The sequence below is a fragment of the Caenorhabditis remanei genome, chromosome I (genome assembly GCF_010183535.1).
Source record: "Caenorhabditis remanei strain PX506 chromosome I, whole genome shotgun sequence".
Lineage (NCBI taxonomy): Eukaryota > Metazoa > Nematoda > Chromadorea > Rhabditida > Rhabditidae > Caenorhabditis > Caenorhabditis remanei.
Window position 1 is genome coordinate 12,008,275 of NC_071328.1, and position 25,596 is coordinate 12,033,870.

The 25,596-nt window shown below is 38.3% G+C and overlaps 4 protein-coding genes across 4 annotated transcripts; 2 read left to right on the plus strand and 2 right to left on the minus strand.

The window, feature by feature from the left end:
• Nucleotides 1–303: 303 nt before the first annotated feature.
• Nucleotides 304–2,924, minus strand: GCK72_002683 (uncharacterized protein; the record flags this gene model as incomplete). The annotated part of the gene is made up of 12 exons (XM_053723548.1): nt 304–523; nt 673–896; nt 968–1,062; nt 1,126–1,240; nt 1,291–1,396; nt 1,461–1,656; nt 1,699–1,829; nt 1,880–2,192; nt 2,242–2,356; nt 2,428–2,524; nt 2,574–2,769; nt 2,813–2,924. 12 exons carry the CDS (start codon nt 2,922–2,924, stop codon nt 304–306), a joined length of 1,920 nt encoding a protein of 639 aa, XP_053592193.1.
• Nucleotides 2,925–3,402: 478 nt separating this feature from the next.
• Nucleotides 3,403–5,254, minus strand: GCK72_002684 (uncharacterized protein; the record flags this gene model as incomplete). The annotated part of the gene is made up of 7 exons (XM_003112009.2): nt 3,403–3,493; nt 3,543–3,769; nt 4,084–4,181; nt 4,232–4,346; nt 4,428–4,533; nt 4,872–5,073; nt 5,146–5,254. The coding sequence occupies 7 exons, from the start codon at nt 5,252–5,254 to the stop codon at nt 3,403–3,405; spliced, it is 948 nt and encodes a 315-aa protein (XP_003112057.2).
• Nucleotides 5,255–8,411: 3,157 nt separating this feature from the next.
• Nucleotides 8,412–11,640, plus strand: GCK72_002685 (uncharacterized protein; the record flags this gene model as incomplete). Its single annotated transcript, XM_003112248.2, has 5 exons — nt 8,412–8,625; nt 9,178–9,388; nt 9,724–10,087; nt 10,135–10,269; nt 10,798–11,640. 5 exons carry the CDS (start codon nt 8,412–8,414, stop codon nt 11,638–11,640), a joined length of 1,767 nt encoding a protein of 588 aa, XP_003112296.2.
• Nucleotides 11,641–19,321: 7,681 nt separating this feature from the next.
• GCK72_002686 (uncharacterized protein) lies at nt 19,322–25,317 on the plus strand (the record flags this gene model as incomplete). Its single annotated transcript, XM_003111869.2, has 10 exons — nt 19,322–19,455; nt 19,506–19,671; nt 21,214–21,335; nt 21,385–21,613; nt 21,661–21,849; nt 21,908–22,282; nt 22,882–23,560; nt 24,193–24,324; nt 24,372–24,610; nt 25,150–25,317. 10 exons carry the CDS (start codon nt 19,322–19,324, stop codon nt 25,315–25,317), a joined length of 2,433 nt encoding a protein of 810 aa, XP_003111917.2.
• Between the last annotated feature and the right edge of the window lie 279 nt (nt 25,318–25,596).

The window sequence follows — 25,596 nt, forward strand, 5'->3', positions numbered from 1 at the left end:
ACCTGGGACGTCAGCCGTCAGCTAGGGATTCTGAATAGTTGTTGAAATTCTATTGGGCTCAACTTTTCAGAGAAACCATAAATGAGTGAATAAACAATAACGTTAAAAAGTAACACGTTGCGGTAAGCTGTTGCTAAAAATATTTCACGTTTTTCCAGATGCGTTGATTTTTTATAACCCTGGTCAAGACGAAGCAGTCTGGATTTCTAGCTACTCTGCACTCTCTCCCTCCCTTACCTGCCTATCTTCCAAAGTACCAAATTGAAATGATGCGGACAAAAATATCATTTATTTATGATTAAATTAGAAACCAAATAAGGTACTCATCAATGAGAATGCGACAGCAGAGAAATAAATAGTTAATACACATGAACTGGCTGTGTCAACTTTCGAATCATCGCCCCCATCTCCAGTTTCTTCTGCTCCGTCCGGCTTTTTAGGATTTCCAGCTTGTTTTTGAGGAACGGATTGTTTCTGCGAATCTTTTCCTCCGTTTTTCTGTCCTGTTGCGTTGTCAGTACTTCTGGAAAATAAGGAATCAAAAATCAATTAGGATCGAAGAAGTGTGGCGATCGCGCTCTACCGAAGAACCATGAAGAGCATCTGGCTGACAAACACACAATCAAAATTACGAGCTTACTGTCTCTTGATCCCCATGGCCTTAAAACTAACTTTGTATTACAAATTCCCGCATAAAGACAAAATAGATCCGATAGTACTTCCATTGAGACAAGGTCTTCGACTTTACAAGTGCTGTCATGGTAATACATCACTCCGATCAGAACTTCTCTTCCATTTTGGGTTCTTGAGAGTCCTCCATTCGAATGTTCATTACAATCGGTTTGAGTCGCACAGATTTGGCAATACATCCGATAGAACCCAGTACATTTCTCTGTCTGAAAACATTTTATTGCTGAATTGAGTTTTTAAACGTTTTTAAAGGAGAGAGACGATCTATGAGAATCACCTTTGCCACGCTAATTCTTCTTGTGTATTGTTTATTTTTGTCTTGCCCGATTGAATGCAGATGTAAGCTGTCACCCACTTCGGGTACCTTTTTCTCTGAAAAAGGTGAGAAAAGAATGCAAAAAACGGAGAGAATGATGAGAAGATATGCTGTCCCACCTGGAATACAACTGGGAACAAAATATGGAAGTTCTGCTGGGAGATCACTATCCATCTCCAGTAAAACCACACCCAACGCTCGAACTTCCGGTTCACAAACTCCAAAGTAGACAGCCTGGAGTTGAGAAATTTTCTCAAGAGAGAGAGAGACAGACTTCGACTCACCGATTTGACTTGTTTCGATAGTTGTGATCCACACTTTGATGGGTCATTACATGTACTCAAGTCTACAGTTGTCTTCTTGATGTATTCCGTTGGGATTTCCATAACACTGAAATAGGAACACTATAGTGAGGGAAAACCAGCTTTTTCAAAATTGGGGAAAACAAGCTCACTTATTTTGACATTTCGAAAGGTCCACAGCTGTTCCATCGAAGTATTTAGCTGGTTCGTCTTCAAACAAGGCAAATGCTGCAACCACAACGTGCCGTTTCGAAATAAGTGTTGCTGGGTTGTAGATGTATCCATTATCATTTGGAGTATTGACGTTTACCGTCCACGGAGTTAGATCAATCGGAAGACTTGATCCAGCTTAATAACCCTATTTATGTGTGATAAAATGAATAAATTTACGATTTGTCGGTTTTCCACACGACTCTGTGTTTGCAACGTCTTCGGATTTTGTCAACTTGTTGAATTTGTTGGAAAGTGAAATTTCAGTTGGCGGTGGTATTTGTTTTGGTGCGTATGGACCGGGAGATGTTCTGAAAATGAAGCAAAGTCTTGTTCTATATTCTAAACTAAAATCGCTCACTTCTTACAAATTCCGGCTATATCACAGATTTGATCCTTATAAAACGTCACAGATGCAAAAGTTTCCTTTTTGCAGTCTTCGTTGCAGTAAATCGAAAATCCAACGACAGTGTCAACCGCATCGACTCTTTTTATCAGAGGATTTGTGGATCCTTCAGGACTTTTTGAGAATTCGGCGCAGAAGAGATGGTCCGAAGGAGTAGAACACGCTATGATTGTTGTAGGAAGCAGCTCAATTATTTCATTATTGTTGCTATCGGAATCTGCTTTGTGAGACATCAATTGTTCATCAATTGCAATCGAAATATCTGATTCTGACAACAAAAAATTGGTTAATTAATGGATAATGTGAAAATAAGTTACCTGGAATACAAGCTGGAATGTAATACTCTGAATCTTCTGGAATATCTCTCTCCATTTCCACAATGAGTAATCCTTCTGGAGATGATTTCGCGTCACAGGGTCCGATATAATGAGCCTGGAAGGGGAACTAATGTCAATGGCTCAGGGGAGTACGGTAGGGTGTGAATGCTCTAAAACTTTCCTTACCGACTTGATGAGAACTTTCGGTCTCCAAGGACACAAAAAATGATTGTTACATGCTACTAAATCTACAGTAATCGAATCAGGAGGTACTACCATTTGTCTGTAAATATTTTGAATTCCCGAATTTGTGTGTGATATCGGCTTCTTACTTGTTTTCACACTTGGCAATATCAACATCTGGACCACCAGTACCCCATGTCCATCTATCTTCATTTTGTACTTTTTTAATTAGAGTTGAGCTTGATGTCAACACGTGTCTTTTGGAGATCAAAGTTGCAGGATGAAAGAATTTGTCCACAACTCGAACGCTCCATGGTGACAGTTCATCGTTTGTTTTGGCGTTTTCTGAAATACTTCCTTAACGGATTCATAGGTGTAGGTAACTAACGATTTGGAATTCTTCCACAAGTTTTCGATCGCTCTTCATCTTCCGCTGTGCTCAATTTCTGAGAGAAACCGAATGAGAGAAGACATCCGATGAGCAATATTAGCAGTCTCATCTCGTTGGATTGGCAAGGAGTGAGAGAAGTCTAGTATTGATTGAAACCGGAACAAGATTTAGGGAAAGAAGGATTGAAAACGGCCACGTCAAGGCTAGTTGGTTTTTACAAAGTACACGTTTTTAAACGAAAAAATGAAATTTTTTATCTGATATATTGAACAAAAAGTTTTGTGAAAATCGATAATCTACAAAATGTTAGCACGACGCCCTTTTTACAACCGCGCTCGACCGTAACGATAGAGAGTTTCCGTGCGAAATTGAGAGGCTCAGAGAAAAAGAAATATTGCTCAAAGGGATTTCAGTAGAGCGCAGTTGTAAGCATAGTGCTGAGCTAATAAATCTAGAGCAGGGAGAACTCAGACAGTCTGGCTTTTCAGAACCCACAGTTGCCAAAAATTGTCATCTACAGTAATGAAAACTGGAATATATCCTACTAAGAAGCAAAATTTTTTTTCTCAATATTTTATTTTACGGAATCAAAGAATTGCGAAAGATCCAAGAATAATGAAAAATCCAAAGAAGAAAAATTGGATAGAAGATGCAGATGATTCCTCGGCAGTGTACGTTCTGAAAAATGTTTCTTTTTTCAAAAACTAAAAACGCGTTTTCCACTGACGCTTTACAAATTCCAGCCAAATTGCAGAGCTTATCCTTGAAGAATCCCACAGAAACATAATGTTCAGTCTTGCACTTATCATCCTCTTCCCACATGATTGCAATGACTGTATCTCGATTCTCAATCTTCTTCACAAGTGCCCCTCTTCTCGCTTCCTTATTACAAACCGATCGTTTTCCACATACCGATTGCACAAAGCGGCCAATACTTGCTCCACATTTTTCGATCTGAATTGTGAATGTGTGCCTCAAATATCTTAGGTACGAAATAAATGTCAACTATGAAAACAGAAAGCTTGATATTTCACACATTTTTACTTCAAAAATTCTAAAGTCAAAACCAAAACAGCTATTAAATAGTTGTCAACTACAAAAACCGGAATGCATCTTCTTTTTTGTTTAGGAGGTAACTCGAACATCTCCAACAAGAATAGGTATCAAAAAGACGCCAACTACAAAAATGTAGATCACAGTTTGATCTACTTGATTGATACAAAATAAAATTTGTGCAAGAAGAAACAAAATGCTTTATGCTCCCTTACATTCGCAGAGTCCGAAGTGATATGTATTTCACCGCTTTCACCAACTTTGAAGGAATCAAAATGAACGGTGTCTCCAATAAAAACTGATTTTTCTTCAGCTGTAATTATCCAGACTTCAAGAATTTTTTCCACTTCAGTCCAGACTAACCTGGAATACAGACCGGTGTGAAAAATGGCTCGTCCTGTGGGACATTAGAGCTGATTTCGAGAAGAATCATACCAAATGGTACCTCAGAATTCACACAGTTTCCGAGATAATATCCCTGAATATAAAATTGAATTTAAAGAAAAACTGTGTAGTTCTCAGTCCCAGACTGAAAACTTTTCAAATTTCAAACACTTACCTCCACAACTGAACGTTTGATCCTGGTACCACATTGTTCTGGGTCTCGACAAAGACTCAATATGACAGAGAAGCTTTTCAGAGTTTTCTTTGGGATTTTCATTTGGCTGAAAATGTTTTCTGATAGCTCTTCTAGTTATTGAGATACAGTACCGGCCAAAAATATATCGTATTTTGCCCTTTTCAGTAGAAAATTCCCAAATTTGAGAGTGTGTCATAGTAAAACTAACTGTCCCTCAAAATCAATTTTGATGGGATCTAACAGACCGAGAACAGAGTTTCATTTTAACAATTTTTTTTGTACGAACACTCCTTAGAGAGTTACATATCGAAAAATTAATTTCTCCCTCAAATCAACCCATTTCAGTGGAAAATACTAGTATGACTCTAAAAGAACCCGTATCAGACACTCTAAATAAGCCATTTTTTCAAAATCCTTACTCACTTATCATTACACTCTGACATGTCTACTTTAACATCGTCTATCCATTTCCATATTTTTGGAGACGGCTGATTAACAGCATATAATCCAGGAGCAAGCACATGCCGTGGAGAAACGAGAATTCCACTTGAAAAATAATCTCCAAAATTAACGCCGACAGTCCACGGAGCCTTATCATCGGCGGGATTTTTGCTAGGTTTCTCAGCTGGAATAATTCATTTTTTATTGTAAGGTCAGAGAGAAAGTTCGCTCTACTGATAATGTTGCTGAAACCTACGTGTCAGTGCCTTTCCACACATTCCAGCTCTCTCTTCATCGAATTCTTCACTCAATTTTCCGCAGAAAATGGATGAGACGACCGCGAAGAAAATTATCAGTTTTAGCATCACTCTGGAGGGAGAAATCGGGTTTTTTTAGATAGGGAATTTGATAGTACGGACTCACTTGAAGATGTGTCGTATAACAGTTGTCAGATCAGATCTTTCGTTCAAAATAAATTTTTGATTTGGATTTTTTACTCATGAAAGTTCACGGTAGAAATCAAATGAGGGAAAATCTTCAGATACAAACTTGTCGAAATTTCACGTTGAAAATGTTCAGTCTGGCGCGCCTTCAGCGCTTTTAGAATCTTATTTCTATTGAGTTTACTTAGTCTTATATTGCTCTAATTTTGAGATTTTAATGGGTTCTGTAGATCAAATCTAGATCTTCATTTTTGTAGTTGACTACTTTATGATAATTTTTAATTTTTTCCAGATATGGTCTTCTGAAGATTTGTAGCTGGAAGTGAGAGGATCTGTCTCCCTCCTTCTCTTCCTTTTCTACGATTTCTTAAAATTTATTCACATTTGAAAACCCATTTCTCACCACTCCAGATTTTGTTTTCCGTGCTTTTATCAGAAACTCTGTAAACTTTGCAACGAATCAATCTTCTATACTAGCATCCCTCACATCCCTAACGGAAATCCAAATATTTATTTCTCTCTGTAAAAATAGTACAGAACAAGTGATGGCACACTTACATGTACCAATTTCCCATTGACATTACATGACCTGTCACACAGTCACACAGTCACGTGAGATGTCCCAACAAAGGGTTTCCACGATCTGTAGCAGATGGGAAAACAAAAACATTGTCGTTTGGGGGGACCGGATGAGAATTGAAGGTGTCAATAATTAAATTTAGAAAAGATATATCAACGATAAGAAGTCTTCAAATCCCATTGTTGCTATTCGTCACTTTTGGAGTAATGAAATGCAAGTATACCCTATACAGTTAACCTATTTTATTGTGTACCAGCCTGGCTGCCGCGCCTTCGGCGCTTCATCCGGCTGGCCTCTTCTTATTTTCCTGTTCACCCTCTCATAGAAGTGTTCACGTGGCCAAGTGGTTAACGCTCACGCCTGTCGCTTAAATGGCGAGGGTTCGACTTTTGCCCATGGCGCGCTCTCCACTTTATTTCTCAAAAATCTTGCGGACATCTTGAAAAACAGACAGACAAATCCACAAACAGAGCCCACACGCGTTTTATATATAAGAATGATGGCTCATCTTCTTGGTATACTCGATTTACAACTAATGATATACAGTATACCTCTGTAAAACCATACTTTAGAATGAACATCGATGAATTATTTACCGTGACAGTTACTAGATTCAATCTGGGTAAAAGAACAATAAGGTTTCGTGATTCCAGAAACTTGGTACCCTTCTGAATGACACCTTCGATGGTCCACAAACAAACAGGAAACACAATTGTCTCATCTGAATGATTGCCACCTTTTGACCTTCCGAAAAAACAAAAGGATTAGTAAACGAGATGACAAGCGTAGCATATTGGAAGTCCCAAGTTTCCCAAGGTACAGTCGGTGTCTCCATGTCAAAGAGACGGAAGTTAATTTCTCATAGTGACCAGGATGAAAACAATATTTCGTGAGGCATTGCAAATTTCAGATCTTAACGGAATGTCACTTTTTTCGAATTTTGTTATCATTCTTGTTGAAAATGAAGACCTTGCTTCCCTGATTTTTCTCAAAATGCACTGTCTCCCAGTCTCGGAAAATGAAGAAACGAAAATTTGTGAACTTTGCAGGTCTACAACTTTATTTCTTTAACTTTAGCGTAAAACTTTAGGTAGGAAGTAAGAACATTTCGGAATTATTTTGAGTACATCATCCATTTTGATATAATTTCAACTCGATATGGCAATTTTTTTGATTTTGTAAATATCTATCAGCGTTTTTAGTTTTCCACATGCTCCAGAAGTTTTTACACACTTCCAATGGACGGGTTTCAAATTTGATTCCTAGCTTTTGTAACGAATAAAAAAAAGAAAAATTGCCATTTCGAGCTGAAATAATATCAGAAATCAGGATTTTTTGCATTGAATGGGTGGATGATGTACTCAGAATAATTCTAAAACTGAAATTTTCTAAATTCCGACCTGAAGCTTTACGCTAAAAAATAAAGAAAAAAGTTGTAGACCTGAAAACTTCACAAAATCTTTATTTCATGAGGATAGATCGAACATTTACTTGCAATTCTTTTTCGCAGACTTGGAGACCGTGTGATGTCAGTTGTATATGGTGTGTATAGATCAAAAGCAGAGTTTTATTTTTGCAATTGAAAACTTTTTTGTACGTGCTCTTTCTACGTTAAGTTACGGGCAGTCAATGTAAACAGTTCAAAAATTTATCATTTTGGAACTGAAAAGAACGCAACGTTAGAGCATTGAGGCGTAACTTTTCTGAGCTGAAAATTTCTTGGGGGTGTCTTGTCTGTTATTACAAAAATGAAGCTCTACTTTTGATATATAAGATTCGCTGAAAGACCAAGCTGTGACTCAAAAAGTTGCCATTTTTCATTTTCAACTAAAACAGCAAATGTCGCATTCTGCATGGCCGGTACTGTATGTATTTAACTGGATTCGATACTCTGCAAATTTGAATGAAAGCCCCTCAAACCTAATTTTCAGCCTTTTCGGAGGTCTCTTTTTTTTGTTTTTAAAGTTTTGTTTAAAACGAATTTAGCAGATTGAAACTGACAACTTTTGACACTTCTGGTGTTTCCATAGTTCCCAATTTGGTCTGAATAAAATTCTTGAGGAATACTCTAGAAAGAATCCTATAAATTTTCTAGAATATCAGATTCATCTGATAAACAAGGATACTTATATGGTATACTTTATATCACCCCTCATATATGATTGTAATTCTATCCAAATATACAGAATACTTCCCATTGAGCCATATAGTCCTATCCCCTCCCATATTGAATACTTCCCATATATATTCAGTGTGAGCAGTTGTAAGTGTGACGGGTCACTCTAGTTAGCCCCGCCCACTTCTGCACGCCCCCTTGTTTTCTAGTCTCATAGAACAGTCATTCCACTCTTAGGTCTTGTGAATGGTGAGCCATTCGAGATCTCTTGTCATTTCCTTTCTGACTTACATATTTTCTCCTTTCCTTCTTCTTTCCTTCTTTTTATACTTTCCTTTTTTCTAAACACTCTTTCCTGTTCTCATCTTCATTTCTTTCCAGAAATGTACTCAATTCCAAACGAGTTCAACGATCTCCCACCAATGTCCGGAGCTCCTCCACAGTATGCTCCAACAATGAGCTCTCAACAGTTCGATCCACTTTGGAGCAACAATCATCAAATGATGCAGAGTGATGGACAGTATGGCTCACAAGGCAACTTCTCACAAACACAATACGGAGATTACTTGACTCAGGCACCAATGAATCAACAGAACAGTGAGTTTTTTTTTTTTAATTTTCGATTCCAGGGAGAGTTTTGTTGACATATTAAAGAAAACCCTTTTAAAATTATCAAATTTTTCAATTCTCGGGCCGATCTCTGATTCACAAAAAGAGCTCCGGGACGTTTCGATACCAGGACTTTTGGAAATCTCGGCATTTCCAAACCGGACGTTTTAAAACCATGACATTTCGATACCAAACATTTAAAAAATCACTAAAAAATGGGACATTTTTTGGTATTGAAATGACATTGTTTCAAAATCTATCGAATTGTCAAGGTTGCCAAATGTCTGGTTTCGAACCTAACCGTTTTATTAGCAGGGCACGATTCTTATAACCGCGCTCTACCGAAACCAAAGAAAATAGTGTGCGAAATTGAGAAACTCCAAGAAAAAAGACATTTCTCAAGGGGATTTCGATAGAGCGCAGTTGTAAGAACTGTGCCGAGCTAATAGTTTTGTAGCGAAAAATTTCAATATAATAGGTTTAAGCTGCTCACGAATTGTCTGTGACAAGTCGTACAAAAATGTATTCATTAAATTTCAGACTTACCAAATGCGGTGATGCCAACACCCTCGTCGTTCAACTATCCAGTGCCACAGATCCCACAAATGGCTCCACAACTTCCAGTTTCTCAACCAGTTGCAGAGAATAATGAGCCGCCGAGTCGTGAGATTACTGTCAAACTGGAGAAGCCGGAAATTTGGAATGAATTCCACAAATTGGGAAACGAGATGCTGGTTCTCCCAGCTGGCAGGTAAGTTTTATTCGGAATATGTTGTCGTTTTGGGATATTCTGGTACCAAGTTATTAAAATTGTTTTGGATATTCTAATGATGATACTCGAAAATTTATTCTCATTTAAGAAAATGCAAAACTCTAGACCACCGGTTTCCGTCTACCTAGAATCCCACAAATCATTTGGTTTCGCTGATTTTATGAGTTGAGGAAAAGATTCTTAAATGATTTTCGAGGTTTTCCATTGAAGTTTGTAATGTTCTTAAATGCATTTAGAATCATAACTCTTTATACCAAAACCAAAACCTTTTCTATACCAAAACCTTTTCTAAAATCCATCAAATCATTTTACAGACTAATCTTCCCACGACTCAATTACACCATCGACGGTCTTAATCCAAACTGTCAATACTCAGTGGGTCTGAAACTCCGAAGAGTCAACAAGTACTACATGGAATTTAATAAGAAAAAGACACCAACCGAATGGAAAGAATCGGCAAAACTGGTGCAGGAAGTGCCAGAGGAGAGTAATGAAGTCTTCGTGGACTCGAGAATTGGAAGTCATTTTATGGAGAATGGAATCGATTGCAGCATGGTGAATATAAATTCCATTGGACGGAAAACCGCTGAGGAAGGAACGGATCAAATGAAGGAAGTAGAAGGAGAGGAATCAAAAAAGAAAGTTTATCGGAAAAGAGTTCCCACCAAAGAGAAGAAGGTCAGTTGAATGGAAAAATAGAGATTCTGAATAAAACTTTATTTCAGATGCTTGTGCACAGTCTTTGCCGATATCTCCCTGTCTTGCGAATCTATTCTGTGGACACTAGATCTTCTTCAGTTGAACTTCTCAAAGAGTTCTCATTCGAGGAGACACAATTCGTTGTTACGACTATAATCAAGGTATGTTTTTGACCAAACTGTGCTACACCAGGGATGTGCGAAACGGAAATACCAAAATTTTCGAAATTTCTAATATTTTTCGGACAATTCCGGTTTCCGATAAACTTTTGCGGAAAACTTTGGTTCCGAAATTACCGAAATTTCAAACATCGTCGTGATGACAAAAAAATAACTTCGAAAGAAATTGCTGCAAAACCAACGTGAACGGTTCCAAAAATTCATATTGGCAAGACACATGTCGTACAACTTCGCTCTGCCGAAACCGAAGGAAATTGTGTGCGAAATTAAGAGACTCAGAGAAAAAGAGACATTTTTCAAGGGTATTTCGGTGGAGCGCATTTGTAAAAACTGTGTCGAGCTTTCAGTAATTTTTGACCTGTGCCAAAATTTACAGAATTTTCAGTTTGTACTGCATATGTATTGATTTTGACTATAAAAAACTTGAAACCGAGTTTCCAACATTTCCGGAATTTTTAGTTCCGCACATCCATGTACCTTTCCTCTATTCAACCTCTTCCCATTTTTCAGAATGACGCAGTGACAAGATTGAAGACAAAGCACAACAAGTATGCTCGCGGCGACTATAAAGTGTCTGTATCCAAGACTTCTGATGCCAAGCCTGCCACGCCTCCGACACTCGACACAACTACAGACTCATCCGGATATTCGTCAATGGACAGCACAATTGCATCCACTTCTTCAATCTCTCCTACGCCACGTGGCCAGAAGAGATCTTTCTCGTCAGTAGAAGAGCTTTCAGAAACTGGGATGAAGCGGCAGAAGGAGTCAAGACTAGAAGAGTATGAAGTTCCAATTTCTCATTGTCCATCGACCCAGGAACCGGAGAACTTGCAAAACTATAACAGATATGACAGCTCAACATATGGATCATCGGAAGAATTGAGTTCAGCTCCTCCATACAAACCTGCCAAGAAAACCCCAGCTCTCAATGATGTTACGAATTGCCATGTCAATGATAATAGAGGATCAGTGATCCCACCACAACAATATCCAGGGCTACCATCAACTTCTCAAATGCACACATTCCCTGATTATTCGGCAGCGTCAAGTGAGCAATATGGACATTTCCCTCAATATTCTGCCAACTCAACGTCATCGAATAACGTCCAGAATCACTACTCTTATGCTCAACCTTCTTATCAGCAACCATGGAAACCTTCAAGCTCTCAACCACACCCATATCAGTATGGACAACCTACTCAATTCTCTTCCATGGCCCCGACACCGTTCGATCAGACTGCTCACTCATCCACAGCTACTCCTTCTTCCCAGCAACAAACGCCATACTCTTACAACCAGTGGAATTCGGGAAATCTGGATTTTGGAATGAATTCTAACTATCGCTTCTAGAAGGTGTTTATGACTTATAATTAATTATCTTCTTAACATACTTGTCATCCGGGTCGAGTCAAAAGCGATTGTAATCCGGTACGTTTTTTTGGCGCTCGGCTCGGTCCGGTTAACAAATATGGTTCTTATGTTCAGAATGTTTTCGGGTATAAATATAATTAAGTGTCATTATTAGGAAATTAACATGTACGGAGTTATTTATTTTCTTCTCTTGATAACTTATTATGCGATTTTTGTTTGAAATAAATAGATTTTCTTCAATGACAAGTTTTTGAATTTCAAGATTTTATTCATTCTCAACGGACTTCAAGTTGAGACGCATTCTTTCTAGTCTCTGAAACAGAAACTAAAAAAGTTGTCAACTAAAAAATGAAGCTCTAGGTTTGATCAACACGAAAAATATAAAGTTGAACATTCGAATCATTGTAATAAACTCTTCCAGATATCAACCGATACAAGGGATCAGATTGTAAAAAAACTGAAACTCAAGTTTGCTCTAACGATTAATGTGACCATCGGTTACGGTAGTGGTTGGTACAGGATTCACATTCAAATATTCGGATCTTTCCGAGTTATTCGGTCATTCTGAAAACCAAACTTGTCAAATATCGGCCCGAGTTCAGGAAGAGGTACCTACTTTTTACCAACTTTTTTAAATTAAAAACAATTTTAAATTGAAAAATCCAATTTCTTGATGCATAACTAGCATTTGATTGAATTCTGAAGTGTAGTCAAAAATTCGACATTTTTTGGAAAAAATTCAAAAAAATTCAAATTTTCGCTTAAAAAACCCGAAGTTTCTGTAGGAGACAAAATATAACATCATGCAGTTATAATACATGTTTTACGAAATTTAATTTATGCCTTACAACATCGGCTTCTCTCTGTAATGCAACACTAATCTCCCCTATATTTACAACTAAAAAAAGAAGCAGCTTCTCCTCCTCGGAACACCTATTCCACCCGAAGGTAAATAAACACAAAAAATGTAAATGTATACGGTAAGCCTCGAAAACCAATTTGTTCCATTTGTACATCTCATTTATTCTCTCTCCTCAAATCCTGTTACCTTTTCTTCTGAATCCCTTCATCTCTTTTTCGGTTATGTTCCAAATCGGCCACCTGTGTGTCCGTTTATACGTGAAAAAGGAAAAAGAAGAAGTGGTGGGAGGGAAGGTTTGTTTCTTTTTTCTCTTTCATGAAGGCAGTTTTCGGGTTTTGAGAAGAAGACATGACAAACCGAGAAGCTTGTAATCCGCCCCCTCTTGCGTAATGCCTTGCGCCACACAAGGAAACGAGAATCGATCTCTAATTGAAGAGAGACAGGGGAGGAGATGGACGGTTCGAAATGCCAACCGGAAACTTCAATCCAGAAGAGAAAAAAGAAGGAAGAAGAAGGCATGAAGTCTGCTGCTGGGAGTAGTTATTATTCCAACACCTCTTCGTTGTATTCTAAAACAACAATTTATTCTGTTAGAACTGAAGGTGGATTCATATTTTATAGGCAGATTTGATCTGGAAGATGTTTCGTTTGCTTTCTGATTTTTATCTCAATTAGATCTTTGCAAAATTTTTTGTGTGTACCTTGGAAAGTGATTGAATTTTAGCAACTTTAAAATAGTTAGAAACGATCTTTTCGCTTTAATTTTTTCCAACATAATAAAAAAAACGCGGTAATACGAAATTTTGAATTTGTGCCACTTAGACTATTTATTTCAAGTTTTTGGGATAAAAGCAGTTTATCAACATAATTTCAGAAAAAATCTTATCCTCCCAAAATTAAGTAAGTTTTGAGCACTTGCAACTTAATCAAGAATGAATATCATTTGTTATAATTATGAATCATTTTGTAGATCAAATTCAGATCTCCATGTTTGCTGTTAACAACTTTTTGAAATATTTTCTATATTTTGAGGTGAGCTTATTCAAAGTTAGCTACATTGAACCGTAAAAGTAGGAGAGAGCGAAAATTTAGTTTCGAGAGCTCACCGTCCCCTAACCCTAATTTTGTGTTTTATCAATTTTGATATTGTACTCCTTATGTAGCTCAAGTCGCGACCTTCATTTTTGTAGTTGACATCTTTTTCGTTGCTTTCCTAGTTTTTGAGATACGCGTCTTCAAAGTCAGCGGAATATTAACAAAAAAAAGAGATAGAGAGAGAGAGAGATCGCGCAGAGAAAGCAGACGTACGAGCTTCTCTGCGTCTCTCCTCTCCATTCTTCATCTTTAGAGGATCATATCTCAATAACGAAGGAAGGTACCAAATAGTTGTCAACTACAAAAATGAAGCACTAGATTTTTCCTACACTTTCATATAAAATTTGTATGAATTCTGATCATCGGGATATAATTAAGAAGCTCTCAAAGTTACCCATTATTCGCAAGATAAAACAAGTGCAAATCCCGTCACGGTCATCCATTTTCGTCAGCCATTTTCTTTTTTCTTCCACTTTCTCAGAATCCCATTTCACCCTTTTTCCCAATTCACACCCACCTAGTTTGCCCTTTCTCTTGATCATCTGTAACGGTGACGTTTCTGAAATTCTTATGCAAATTTTCCAGTTTTTTCTCTCTCTGTTTTTTTTTCAAATTCAATTTATTTTTGATCATTCTCTCTGTCCATCTATTTCTTTTTCATTTTTCTTTCACAAAAAATCGAAAAAAACCTGAAATCATTTTCGAGTCAAAAGATGAAAAAAGGCCTCCCACTGTGTGGTCGATTCCCTTTTCCATGATAATTCCAGTTCTTTTTCTCTCTCTTTTTCCTAATTCACAAGTGAAATGTCATTCTCAGAATCATTACTTTCTAGTAGTACTAGATGGCTAATAGTGTGGATCATTTGATAAGTCTTTTCTCTCTAAAAGTTTTTGGTGGCCACTTTCAGAGAAATTCTCTTGAAGGGTGGGGCGTATTAGTTATTTTTGGTGATGTTTGTTAACAAATTTTCAGAATTTCAGTGTCTCACCTTTCTCGAAAATTCCGTTAGAGCACGGTTGTCCAGAATCCGCTAATATGATACATTTCGATATTTCATCAGACATGTTTCGCTGAATTTGTTCGGTATACTGAATTCCAGAGCGAGAGCACATCGAAGTTGGAAAAAATCAGTAAACTTTGAAAGTGTCTCCTGAAATTAGGTGTTGCTCTACAGTTTCAACTTTATTCATCTTAAAGATCTCATTTTGATCTACATTTTTACAGTTAAAAACGTTTTGATATCACTTCTAGGTTTAGAGATATGAAGCTTTAAAGATGGGAACCTAACACTGAAGAAGAGAGAAAAGACGCAGAGAAGCTAGAGCGGCTGACTTCTCTGCGTCTCTCCCTCTTTCAGCCTTGCGCAACGCAACTTCAAACCCTCATAACTCCAAAACTAGGAGAGCTATGAAAACATTTTCAACTGCAAAAATGTGTATAATCTTATCCTCATTATTTTTTTAGTTGTCATAGTTTTTCAGAAATCTTCCTTGCTCATTTCTTTGAAACTAAAAGATTAAAAAAAAAAGTCAACTGCAAAAATAGAGCCACAGATTATATCTGCAAGTTTTTTGTAAAACTATAAATATTCATTGGTAAGAAACGTCATGAAATTGTTTTAAAATTTAGTTATAAGGCCTTATCATCAATTGGTCAAAACTTTTTAGGACAAAGTTTTTTCAGCCAATCAATGTACTCTAGAAAAAAAGGTCACATTTTTGAATCAGAGTGAAACGTTAATTACAACCCCACATTATTCTGCACCCAAAATATCACACTAACCAATAAATTTGCATAGATCCTTGGCAATGGCATCGACTGTAGATCAGTCTCCTTCCACTCATGACCTTCACATTTGCAGACATGTCAGAACATTCTTCTCTGTTTGTACCCTGAATTGATCCCCCTGCAATCCTATTGTCCCCCCCTGTCTTCATCTGCTTAAAGTTACCCAAACCTCACTTGACAAGAGGTCAATGCTCATCCTCTCTATTCGAAAACCTGACACTACATACCTGTCACTACGATATGATCATGAACTTAATTAGTCACACTCTATTTTCCATATTCAGACATCTCCCCCATTTCTAGCTTCATCATTTAGTATTACACCGTCTCGAACCCTGACTCATTATTCAAGAATCTTGAACAATTGACGGCGACAATAAGATTACAACCAAGAGAGAATAAAGGGTATCGAAGGTTCCAACCCCTCCTCCCCCCGTGTCATCAATGCCTACAAATCTAATACAAATATGTATCGCTTTTGCCTAAAAAGCTTCTGTCTACAGAGATGAAGAAGCCCCAAAACCGGTATCTCTGACATCTCTGTACGGTCTCTTTACTCTCAACCAATGCCATCTGGAAAACGAGGCGGAGAAGCAAAAGGAGGGGGACCGATCCTCAAGTTCACACACACATGAAGTCTCCCTCCAAACGACGACAAGCTTCTTCTTCTTCTTCTTTTTCATGTATATCCGCCCCCCTCTCTCCCTCTATCGGAAAGGATAGTTGCCATTCTTTTTCACATCTTTTCATGCCAACCGACGATCAACTCATGATATCAGAAGAGATTTGGTCGCGCATGTTTATGTTGCGATATCGGAAATAAGAAAGAGAGAAAAGAAGAGAGAAGTGTTCGATGTTGCGTAACCGCGCCGTTTTAGTGTTTGCCTCCTCGTATAACACCTTTTTTGGATGGATACCTCAAATGATATCATTGTGGTTGGGGGGGTTACCGTATTCCTTAGAAGTCAATAGCTTCTTTATCTTTGCTCCGTGCTCTTGGAGTTTCAAATCTCACTCATGGCTTTGATTTTCTATTTTTTCCATGTTTCTTAATTTGACCTATTATGTTGACCTTTTCTTCATAATCAACTTTGAGGTCCTGCCACGCCTTCCTTCATAAATCCACCTGTTCTATTTTACATTTTTTGAATAGACCAAGACAAGAGCTCAATTTTTGTAGTTGATAACTTTTCTCTAACTCCGTTGGATTTTAAGATATACCCTCTTGAAGAGACCCTACTATGAACTGACCGAGGATGTTAGCAAACTTATAGTTAGAAGCTATCTAACTGCTTCCCACGCTACTCTACAATTTCATAATTATTATCATTTTATAGATAAAATCTAGTGCTTCATGTTTGTAGTTGGCAACTTTTTTTCTAGCTCCTTTTGTTTTTGAGATATACGTCATAAAGGTAGACTGCCCCAGAGAACGGGAGTGAAAGACGTAGAGAAGCTCGATTGTCGGTTTCTCTGCTCTCTCCCCTTCCCTCACTCAGCTTCTAGCCCTACCCAGAAGAGCTATCAAAAAGTGGTTTTCATTTTGTAGTTAACAACTCTTTCTGGTCAGGAAAATACTGTAGTCCCCGTAGCCAACTCTTTTTTCTCAGAAGTTCAATCACTTCCTGCCTACATTTCTGTGTAGTGAAGTAGAAGAAGAAAATGATATCTTATCACAAATGAAGATGTTTGTTGTGTAGTCTCACAACATCGTGATGACTTCTGCCATCATGAAAACATATTATTGTCGCTTTTTTCTCTGTCTGCCAATTACTGATTTTCCTTATTTACTGTTGTTCTGCTATAGGGCTAGTAGACTTTCAAGTTGGGGATGATTGCTGGAAGGAGGCTGCGAAAGGACGCTGCGAGTTTAGCACCGTGAGATCCAAGTATCCCTGCTCAAAACTCTGACTACTAGCCCAGTTGCTACTCGATTAAACGACAGAAAATTTGTGACCTACCGCTGCGAGGTTGACGCTGCGAGCTTAGCGCTGCGAATTTGACGCTGCGAGCTTGATGTTGCGAGCTTGACGCTGTGAGCTTGACGCTGCGAGTTTTGACATGGATCATCTCCGTATGTCCAGTGAGTCGCTTCGCATAAATCATGCTCCACCACCCTTTTGTCGTCTGCGTCTCTCATTCTATTCCATTCCGATAGAGCGCATTTGTTACATCCTCTTGATCTGATCTACCATTCCCATAGACGACAATATGCTCCACTGTACTCGTCGACCTTGCTATAGCTTTCCCTACAAAACTTTTCCCACAAGTACATTTTCTTTTTCTTTTTCTTCTTCCAGACATCTCTGAATATCCAATTTACCTTGAACAACACTACTAGTAGTACTACAGCTTAGGTAAACACTTTCCCCCCATGCTTAAAAGTGAAAAGACCTTCCGGATTGCCATCCGCCGCCTGTATGTGATGACAGAGGTCTCTCTCCCCCCACAAAACAATTGGAATCTCTTCGTCATCCCTCCTTACTTTCACTTCTTCTGCCGTTCGTCTTCTTCTTTTTCTTCTGATGATCAATCAATTCACTTCTGCCCTCCACCTCCTACTTTTTCTCCTCCTTTTTGCATTGCGCCATCGTCACAAAATACCTGCTTTCGACGATGCAAAATTGCGGTTTCTTTTTCCTTTTTTTGTTGTGAGATCAGACTTTTCCATCATTTTTCGTATGCTTCTTTTTTCATGATTCGTGTTTTGCCGCCTACATATTTTTTGGCGAGGAACTTCTTTTTGGATTTTTGAACTTTTCTGAAGACTATAGAACAGAAATTGTTGGTTTGGGAAAAGGTAAACAACCACTTAATTACGTATTGAGAGGTTTTCGCTGAACGTTTCAAACCAAAAAATGATTTCGATTTGTAGAATTCACCTTCGAGTCGTTTTATTGAAATTTCTTGTTGTTCCACTTTTCCAATTTTCAATTTGTTATCTAGATTAAATCTTGATCCTCATTTCTGTAATTGACAACTTTTTTCTAGCCTCTGTAGACTTTGAGATATGAGTTCTCAAAGACACTCTACTTTCAGTGCAACAGTTTTTACAGTAAACTTTGATCTAGGGTATCTAAGTTGCTCAGCGTCCCAATTTTTCAAATTTATAGGCATTACGTAGATCAAGTCTAGTTTTCCATTTTTTTAGTTGACAACTTTTTATATCTTTAATACCTTTCGAGCTATGATCCTCCTATCTCCTAGTCGCCTCGACCCTTCTCCGTTGCTTTTGCACGGCGCAAGTTCAAGTCATTTTATCTAGACAAGCCATATATCTATACAAAAGATGTTAACTAATAGAATTTGTAAAATTTTACGCGAATCAATTTTTCAGTTGACAATTTTTTTGTGCAAACTCAATAAAAAAGATAGGATGAAAAAAGTAGAGCTATCTTAAAACGGACGATTTATTAATCTACCATTTTCAAAGAACAGTAGCAAAAATCTAGTTTCAATAAAATCAGAAAATATGAACTTGAAATCCAAAGTTTTTCTAGAAGTTGAATCATCTATCCCCTGAGGAATCTTCTGAAAAGTCACAAGATTTCCTATACTCATAATCTTGTGACCATTTTCAGATTGCTCACCTTATCTTTTCCATATAATTTTGTTTTTTTCAAAACCCAAACTACATTTCTAATCTTCTCTCTGTCATCAGTTTCACTCAAGTGTTTTTCCCTATTCTGTTACGTAACAAGCTTCTCTTTTTGTCTCGAGAATCATTTCCATTGTCCCCTCCCGAAACGTCTTCAGTAGCTACCAAAAGTGGCTAACTGGTTTTTTATTAAAAGGAACGAATTGGAAGTTACACATATTCTGGGGTGTCCCTTTTTCTAGCCGCTTTGTTCTTTCAGTTTCAGTTCTCTCTCCCACTTCATTCCTTATCATTTTCAGGTCACTCGGGGGGTTCCATGTTGAAGTTAATATCGATTTGCCTATTAATAGGCACCGTCCGTTCCGGCGGCCAATCCGGCGGTTATGCTGGAGGTCAACAAGGTGGAGCGATTCAATCGGTTCAAGGAGCCGGCGGATCTTTTGCATCGGGGTGAGTCATGTCTCTTTGAAGACTTTGAAATAAAATTTATCTGATTTCAGACCCGACTTCAACCCGATCCTCCTTCAAGGACAACGTGGATACCCTGGAATTCGTGCTCGTTTGAACTCTAGAGCCTTCCAATATGCAAGCACTTTGGTGGCTGGACTTCTGAATTCTGAGATCAAGAAGGCTAGAATTCCACCGATTTCACAGTGTATTCCAATGGTGAGTGAGGTTTTTTTTTAACATTTGAAACTAGGGTTTTGAAGTTTCCGAAAGAAATCGGGGGATCTGAAATAAGAATTTCGAATTCTAAGTTTAAGATTCCGGTTTCAGAATACAGTGTTCTAAATTCAAAGTAACGAATTCTGATCATTGGATTCTAAAAAAAACTTAAATTATGAAATTGGGGTTTCGGAACCAGATCTACAGTGTTCGGATTACTGTACTCACTAGTTTACTATACCTAGGTCACTGTAGGTAAAGCAATCTATATTTCGAATTTACGCTCCTGGATTCCAAGTTTCTTTAACTGTTATGTGAAATTCAAAATCCTGAGCCTAAATTCCAGAACCTAGGTTTCTAGTTCTGAATGAGAACTTTCAAAAAACACGAAAACTTTTTTGAAATTCGTGGTTACTGTAGTCTACTGTCCCTAGACTACTGTAGTCTTTACACTCTTCATATCAAGTTTCTCTCTTTTCAACTGCAAAACTTTCCCATCACTGTAACAAACATGCCATTCGAAATGTTCCATTTCGTACCGTAATACACTTTCCTCTTTTTCTTAAATTGCTTGTTTCTCACATTTCCTGTTAGCACCCCATTCGCCCCGATACCGTAATACAGTCTCTCATTTCATGGTTACATAACAGATATATGTAATACCGAAAAACTGGAAATTCGGGTTGAATTTTATCACCTAATCACCTTTTCTCAATTCAATTCGATCATCATGGTCGTATCTCTTTTTTTGAGGGGAGGCTTATTGTAGTCTACGGAGTGAGAGAAAAAAGAAGAAGAAAAAGATTACGTAACAGGTCGAAAGGGGTGGAAAACTTGTTCCCCTTCTTTGTGTCCGATCGGCTTCTGATTTTTGAGAATAACATATTTGAAATGGATGGAGAAGAGGGGTTCAATGATTAGGGAGGGGTAAAAATGTTGAAGAAGAAGGTGTCACGTAGACACAGACAGTCCCGTGGGATTGAGTTTTTGATATGTTGTAGAACAAGTCTAGAGCTTTATTTTTATAGTTGATCATTTTTAAACAGCTCTTCTAGATTTCGAGATATAGCGATTTCATCTAGTTAACTCTCAGTCCAAAAATCTGCCAACTTTGAGAGTGTCTCCTGAGGTCAGCTGTTGTTCCATCATTTCAATTTCACATTCATCTTAAAGATCTAATCTAGATCTACATTTTTGCAGTTAGAAACTTTTCGATATCACTTATAGGCTTAGAGATACGAAGCTTCAAAGATGGGCGCCTAGCGCTGCGAGAGGGGACGCAGAGAAGCGAGAGCGGCTGACTTCTCTGCGCCTAATCCTCTCTCGTCCATACGCAACTCAACTTCAAACCATCATATCTCGAAAACTGGAAGAGCTATGAAACAATTTTCAACTAAAAATAGTTTTGATCTACAAAATGCATGTAAAATTTTTAAAAATGGAGCCATCTAGGATAGAGTTACGTAGCCTGTACAGGCTGTCAAAAACTTAATAGTTTTCATCGGAAAATTAGATTTTGCTATAACTTGCCTTCATTTCCAGGTACAAGGATGCGTAAACATCTACAATCTCTACGTATCCCGATACAGATGTCCACAAAGAGTCGTCCTCTACCCGGCACCACCAAACAGAATTGTTCTTCAAGTCCAAAATGTTGATTTGGGGTGAGAATAGCTCATTTCTTCTTTCTTTTTTACAATCGCCTCGTTTCAGAGTAACTGGAAACTTGGGTGGACAAGTCGTCGTCCTCCTTCCAATCGCCCTTTCTGGAATCGTCCAATTGAATATTCATCAGGCAACAATCACTGTTCAGCTGGCTATTGAAAGAGGTCCACGTGGTCCATATGTCCGTTTATTGTCATGTGATATGCAAATTGGATATGCTGACGCTTATATTGAGAATGGAGGATTAGTTGGAGATATTGTCAACAGTCAGTTCAGAGTGAGTTTCTTTTTTAAATTGATTTCGAGTGAAATATACTTTTCCAGAGCCAAATCTCAAACCAAGTCCGTCAAATGATCCCTGGACAAGTTTGCGGCCAACTTCCAAACATTATCAACGAGAAACTCAACTCCAAACTCGGAGCTCTCCCACAAACTATTGCTCTTCAACAGATGATTTCTCTCTTCGGAGGAGCTCTTGGACTCGGAGGAAGCGGAGGTGGAGGTGGCGGAAATGTGAGTTGTTTAAATAAAAAATTTTAATGATAATGAAACAACAATTTTCCCATTGCAGTGTCCATCTACCTGTCCAAAAGCCCCAGTATTCATTCCATCCACCAACCCACAACCAACTCAAGTTGCTCCATCATCCCTTCCAGCCACTCCTATTGTCGGAGGAGCTGCTCCAGCCCCACAGATCCCTACAACTGCTTACACAGAGGGAACAAGAAAGGCAGCAGCTGTCAGAACTCTTCAACAACTTCAAGCTCTTCGTTATCCAAGAAGTACAAATATCACTCAACATTTGGTACTTCCACAGGGAATCGGAAGACAGAGAATGTATGCGGCCACTATCAGAGCTGCTGGAGTTGGACAATACCAGTCGCAAGGACAAGTTGCCACGTACTCGAATGTTGGAGCTAACCCAAGATATCCACCACCACCAACTGTGAGTTTAAATTCTAATATTTTTAATAGATATCATAGATTTTGAGATATGATGTTGAAAAGGATATTTATTAACTATCTCAGTTTTCTAATTATATAATTTATATGTATTTTAAAGATCTAATCTAGATTTACATTTTTTCAGTTAACATTTTTTCGATATCACTTCTAGGTTTAGAGATACGAAGCTTCAAAGATGAGCGCCTAACGCCGCGAGAGAAGAAGAGAGGAGAGAGACGCAGAGAAGCGAGGGCGACTGACTTCTCTGCATCTCTCACCCTCTCACTATCTTAACGACGCTCAACTTTAAACCGTTATATTTCAAAAGTCAAGAAAGCTATAAAAAAGTTGTCAACTACAAAAATGTGCCAAATTTCAAGAGCTATCGTTTTGCAGTTGACAACGTTTTTTAAAAAGTCGTCTGAGGGCAGAAAAAGTGACTGCAAAAGACAAATCGCTGATAGAGGAGAAGACACAGAGAAGCCGTCTCCCCGATTTCTACATTTCCATCTTTAAGTTAGCATATTTCAAAAATTTAAAAATAAGACCCTAAGCAAAGTTAGAATCTGAAAAATCCAATCCATAATCCCATTTTTCCAGGTGGCCGGTGGTCCAGTCGCTGTCCAACCTCCACCAGATTGCTCCAAGTGCTCTGCTGCCGGTGGTTCTGGTGATGATCCAGCCTCTTTCCTCCGTCAAATTGCCGGACATTTGGATATGAGCAAACTCAACGACTTGTATCTTTCTCTCCAATATATGCAGTCATATGCCACTTCAAATGACTACACAATCGACCTGACAGGAGAATTCTCTCCATACGGACAAGGCGGCACTCCATTCGGACCATTCCCAACTCAATTCCCATATTATGGAGGACAAATGGCTGAGTTCATTGTCACTGACTACACTGTCAACTCACTTTTCTATTGGCTCCATCGCAAGCAGTTCTTGTCTTTCCGAATTGGCCCAGAGACTCCAAAAATTGGAGAACTTCTGAAGACAACTTGCTCTGAAGATGATGATGAGTTGGATGGAGGTACTGTAGAATTGGATGAAGAAGAAGCAAGAAGAAGACGTCGTTTGGCGAAGGAGAAGGCAAAGTACCGACTGAGAAGAGGAGTTCACTCGAATTCGACGATTGTCGTTTCTGTGAGACCAAGCAGACACGTGGCAACACATGTTACTGATCCAGAGATTATTGGAGCAACGAATGAGACGACGAGACTTAGATCGAAGAGAATGAGAGATTCGAGAAGAAGACGCCAAGAGGATACTGCTGGTAAGGAGGGTTTTGTTCATACAGCAAACGCGCTCTACCGCACTTTTTGAGAAAGTTTTGAGAAAAGATGCGTATCTACAAAAAATAAGTCACAAAAATTAATTTCACAACATGTGGCCTCATCGTTAAAGATGCCTATCTCCAGAACTGCGAGAGCTCGAAAAATTTTGTCAACTAAAAAAATAAGTTCTGAATTTGATCTACATAAATAGCAGAGTTGCATGGAATTCCGACTTAGGACTTCCGGTTAAGGAATTTTACTTCCGAGTTCCGTCATTCCTTAACTGTGGAATTTACGAAAATAAATTTCGCAGAAATAGATGGAGAATGGTCTAAAAAGACAGAAAACCGGTTTTTCTTCAGCTAAAAACTAATTTTCCACTGATTTTCGCGAATTTTATGATTTTTCTAAGTTTTGAATACTTGCGAAAAAATCTAAGTCCGACTTCCGACTTTCAACTTCCAACTTCCGGGCGTCTTTTCATTTCCGACTTCCGACTACCGAATTCGGATAGGGAATTTTTCACTTCCATGCAACTCTGCTAGTATATAAATTTGTTAAAAGTTGAACAACTAGTGACCCCCGTAACAAAGCTTCAAATTTTGAAACTCTTCTCAATCTTCTTTTTCAGGACTTGCCGATCTTGGAATCTGTTTCGGAGACATCCTCCCAGCCGTTCGTGAGAAATACCCGAATAAGAAGATTGCTGTTCAAATCAGAACTGTTCGTGCTCCATCTGTTATCCTTTCTTCTGCTAAAGGAGGTTAGTCAATCCCCTCCAACCTAACTATTAACTTTCTATTCTCTCAGGAATGGTGACTCTTGATTTGATCGCCGACGCTGACATCTACATTGATCAAACCAATACCAAAGTCGGAACAATCACAATCGCTGCCACCGTCGTTTTGACAGCTAGAATCGGAGGAGGAAGACTGTCTGGAACTGCTGAAATCACTCAACTTCATCTTTCGGATAGAACTGGATCGCTGGGTCTTCCACAGGATGCACTCGATAATTTGGGAAATCTCGGAAAGGAATTGTTGCAGAAGGTTTGTGAGGATGAGGAGAAGGAGAGAGTGGATTCAGAATTTATAATCAATAATTAAAAGTGTTTAATTTTCAAAGACTTTTCAATATCTGAAACTTGGAATCTTGTGAGAATACCGTATCCAGGTTACTATAATTTCTAGTCGTTCTGTAGTTTAGTTGTCCGGAATTTCGGGGTTTTTTAAATTCCGGATTTTGAAATTTTTATTCCGCTTTTGGATTCGGGAAAATTAAACAGCCCATTCCGTACAATTATGTTCTGTAGCTATTTGGTTACTGTAGGCTTCAGCTATCGTAAAAAATATCACTGTAGGCACACTGTTTCTAGATGACTAGATAGTATTTGGACTGTAACACTGGATTCCAACTTGTTCGAATTTTTAATTCTAAAAGTAAGTTCTGGATTCTGGTTTCTGAATTCTGAATTCTGGTTTCTTGATTCCGGAATCTGAATCCTGGTTTTTCGAGTACGAGCTCTCGAATATGTATTCAGCTTCTGGAATTCTTTGAATCGTCACATCTAAACTTTTCATCATTCCAGGTCGCCAACGACGGTCTCCAAAAGGGAATCGCTATCTCAATTCCACAAAATCTTCCACTTCCAATCGGAATCATCAATCCAGATGTGCATATCGTTGAACACGGACTCCACATTGCCACAGATTTCACGATTTCGCCGTCACTTCTCGGAGGTGGAGGTGGATGTTAGATATTCATTTAGTAGTTGAGTAGAATTGTGGCAAGTGAGCTCTATTGATAACACTCTCTTTACTTACAATGACCTATTTTGGTCACTGTAACCTACAGAGTTTTATCAGTAGAGCGTGCTTGCTTCAATTCAAAATGTCTCCTGTTTTTACTATTCATCTCGGCCATTTTCCCTCAATTCTCTCAATGTTTTTTTGTTGATGATCCACTGTTCTTTCGCTTTAAAATAGTGCCTCTCCCAACTATTCTTTCCCCCGTTTTTTTTCAATTTTGTAGCTGT